This window comes from Mus pahari, chromosome 2 (genome assembly GCF_900095145.1).
Source record: "Mus pahari chromosome 2, PAHARI_EIJ_v1.1, whole genome shotgun sequence".
Taxonomy (NCBI): Eukaryota; Metazoa; Chordata; class Mammalia; order Rodentia; family Muridae; genus Mus; species Mus pahari.
Window position 1 is genome coordinate 94,073,964 of NC_034591.1, and position 3,334 is coordinate 94,077,297.

Below are 3,334 nucleotides of genomic sequence, written 5' to 3' on the forward strand. Positions count from 1 at the left end.
TAGTACTGGTTTGCTTTGATTATGTTTAGTTTCCTGGAGTAAGTCTTTTATAAAAGTTCCTAAGTCGCCTCTGACATATTTTATTCCCTCTCTAGATTCAATCCATTCAACAGGGCTTATAATTTTCCTAGTGACACTTTAAAAGCATAGTTAAAAATGTTTGAAAAACTATGTCTTAAAATTCATACAGTCAGATAAAACAAGCATCGAAAGAGATTGCAAAAAGAAATATTAACATTATATGTTACCTCAAAATATTTAAGCAAGTTTAGTCAAGTTAAGACAAGTCTCTCATAGATTATTTGTAAAACATCTAAATGTTTTACTATTCACATGATAACTGTACTTTGGGACACATAAATATGTTCCCAATAGGTAAGTATATTACATTTTAAAAGATGCTTACTTTTCCATTATTGCATGAAATGTTTTATAAAAATACCATTTAATTAAGGCTTAATTTCAGTGTTATTTATCTCTTTTTCAAATTGTATTTTTTTTTCTGTTTACAATGATCATGGCACATTGAAACATTCTGTTTCATAGTGATGGAACTGGGTGAATGTTTATTGCTGGATAACGGTATTCCTCTATGTTATCAAACACGATTGTTAAGATTCATTGGCTTGTAACATGTAACATAATGTCATACTGGTCAATGGTAGTATCTACTATTGACTATTATTTTTAATGCAGTTTCTTTGTATATTGTTTCATTTTTTAAAAATATTCTGACTGTCAATATTAACAGTATTGTGGTGACACTCACTTTTATTTCTTAGAATTCAGGGTCTCAAATTAACTTCATTTCTTTTTTTTTTTTTTTTCACTATGAATTGCTTTAATGGTGGTAACTGTACAAGTGATGTCAGGACACAGGATAACATTAAATGCACAGTGGACATGGCTAGCAGACAAACTGTGAATGAATAAAGAGTTCACACTGTTCCCACGCTTTAGCGACTAAGACAGATCTAAGCTACCTCTTCCTCAGCCTCCTCCTCAAACTCTCCCTCTTCCTCAGCTCTAGTGTTCTGGTACTGCTGGTACTCAGACACCAGATCACTCATGTTGCACTCAGCCTCAGGGAACTCCATCTCATCCATGTCCTCACCTGTGTACCAGTGTAGGAAGGCCTTGTGTTGGAACACGGCTGTGAACTGCTCTGAGAAGCGTTTGAACAGCTCCTGAGTAGTGATGCTGTTGCCAATGAAGGTAGCAGACATTTTTAGGCCCCAAGGTGAAATGTCACAGACAGCTATCTTTGCATTGTTGGGGAGCCACTCAACAAAGTAGCTGCTGTTCTTGCTTTGGATGTTAAGCATCTGTTCATCCACCTCCTTCATAGACATGCAGCACCTAAACACGGCAGCCACAGTCAAGTAGCACCCATGTCTTGGATCACAGGCAGCCATCATGTTCTTGGCATCATCTTGTGTGAGCTCAGGAACTGGTCCAGTCTGAGGGGGGGAGGTATTTGTTTTGTTTGTTTTTCCAATCTGAAACATTTATATCAAAAGTCTTGGAGATGCACAAAATCTTTTGGTTGGCAAGTATTTTTTCCAAGTTACTTTTCATTTGTTTTCTCAATGTGAGGTTTTTTTTTTGTTGTTGTTGTTATTTTTTTATTTGCCTTGTGATTTGCATAATAATTTCAGTCAAAAGACCTTCCATTTGTATAAAGAATTTTATTTTTGTTTCTCCATATGTGATTTCATGCCTGGTCACCTTTAATTTGTTTCCTGGATCTTTAATTTTAAATGTTCACCCATGTTCTTAGCAGCCTTATTCATAATAGCCGGAAGCTGGAAAGAAACTAGTGTCCTTCCACAGAGGAACGGATACAGAGAATGTGGTACATTTACACAATGGAATACTTCTCAGTTATTAAAATCAATGACTTCATGAAATTCTTAGGCAAATGGATAGAACTAGAAAATATCATCCTAAGTGAGGTAACCCAATCACAAAAGAACACATGTGGTAGGCATTCACTGATAAGTGGATATTAGCCCAAAAGCTCGGAATACCCAAGATACAATTCACAGACCAAATAAAACTCAAGAAGAAGGAAGAGCAGATTATGTAAACTTTCATCCTTCTTGGAAGGGGGAACAAAATACCCATGGTAGGAGATACAGAGACAAAATGTGGAGCAGAGACTGAAAAAAAGGCCATCCAGAGACTTCCCCACTTGGGAATACATCCCATACACAGTCACCAAACCCAGACACTGTTGTGGATGCCAAGAAGTGCATGCTGACAGGAGCCTGATATAGCTGTCTCCTGAGAGGCTCTGCTAGAGCCTGACAAATACATAGGCAGATGCTCCCAGTCAGCCATTGGTCTGAGCACAGGGTCCTCAATGGGGTCCCCAAGGAAGGAGTTAGAGAAAGGATTGAAGGAGCTGAAGGGGTTTATAACCCCATAGGAAGAACAATAATATCAACCAACCAGACCCCCCAGAGCTCCCAGGGACTAAACCACCAACCAAGGAGTACACATGGATAGACCCATGGCTCCAGCCACATATGTAGCAGAGGATGGCCTTGTCGGGCTTCAATGGGAGGAGAGGCCATTGGTTCTGTGAAGGCTCTATGTCCCAGTGTAGGAGAATTTGAGGGCTGGGAGGTGGGAGTAGATGGGTAGGTGGGTGGGTGGGGGAACACCCTCATAGAAGCAGAGGGAGGGGGAAGGGATAAGGGTTTGGGGAGGAACTGAGAAATGGGATAACATTTAAAATGTAAATAAAAAAACATATCAGGGCCTGGAGAGATGGCTCAGCAGGTAAGAGCACTGACTGCTCTTCCAGAGGTCATGAGTTCAAATCCCAGCAACCACATGGTGGCTCACAACCATCCGTAATGAGATCTGATGCCCTCTTCTGGTGTGTCTGAAGACAGCTACAGTGTACTCATATAAATAAAATAAATCTAAAAAGAAAAAAAAACATATCCAATTAAATAATATTTTGTTATATGATTTTTTTAGAGTGAGTGTGAGTTTCTGCATTTGTCTATGTGTGTGATAGAGCATGAGAGAGAAAAAAGTGTGTTGTGGTGTGTCTGTGTGTCTGTGTGTGTTCAAGAGAGAGAGTTGGTGTGGAAGATGTTTAGCTTATTCTTACTTTTATGTGAATTTGGATATATTTGTTCCATACCTTTTCTTATTTTCAGCGAGTTATGTTCTTATAGTATCTAGAAATCTTTCATCTACTCTCTATTTCAGTTTTCCTTTTGAAATAACAAATACATCTTGGAAGAAAATGCGAAACTACTCCACATACCTAAGACCCTGATTTGTTTACATTTCAACTCTTGAGCCAGAATGACAT

The 3,334-nt window shown here is 38.6% G+C and overlaps 1 protein-coding gene across 1 annotated transcript; it reads right to left on the reverse strand.

Annotated features, from left to right (window-relative positions):
- Positions 1-974: 974 nt before the first annotated feature.
- Positions 975-2,343, reverse strand: LOC110316844 (tubulin beta chain-like). Its single transcript, XM_021191228.1, has 2 exons — positions 2,271-2,343; positions 975-1,450 (listed from the first exon to the last, which is right to left on the reverse strand). Exons 1-2 carry the CDS (start codon positions 2,341-2,343, stop codon positions 975-977), a joined length of 549 nt encoding a protein of 182 aa, XP_021046887.1.
- Between the last annotated feature and the right edge of the window lie 991 nt (positions 2,344-3,334).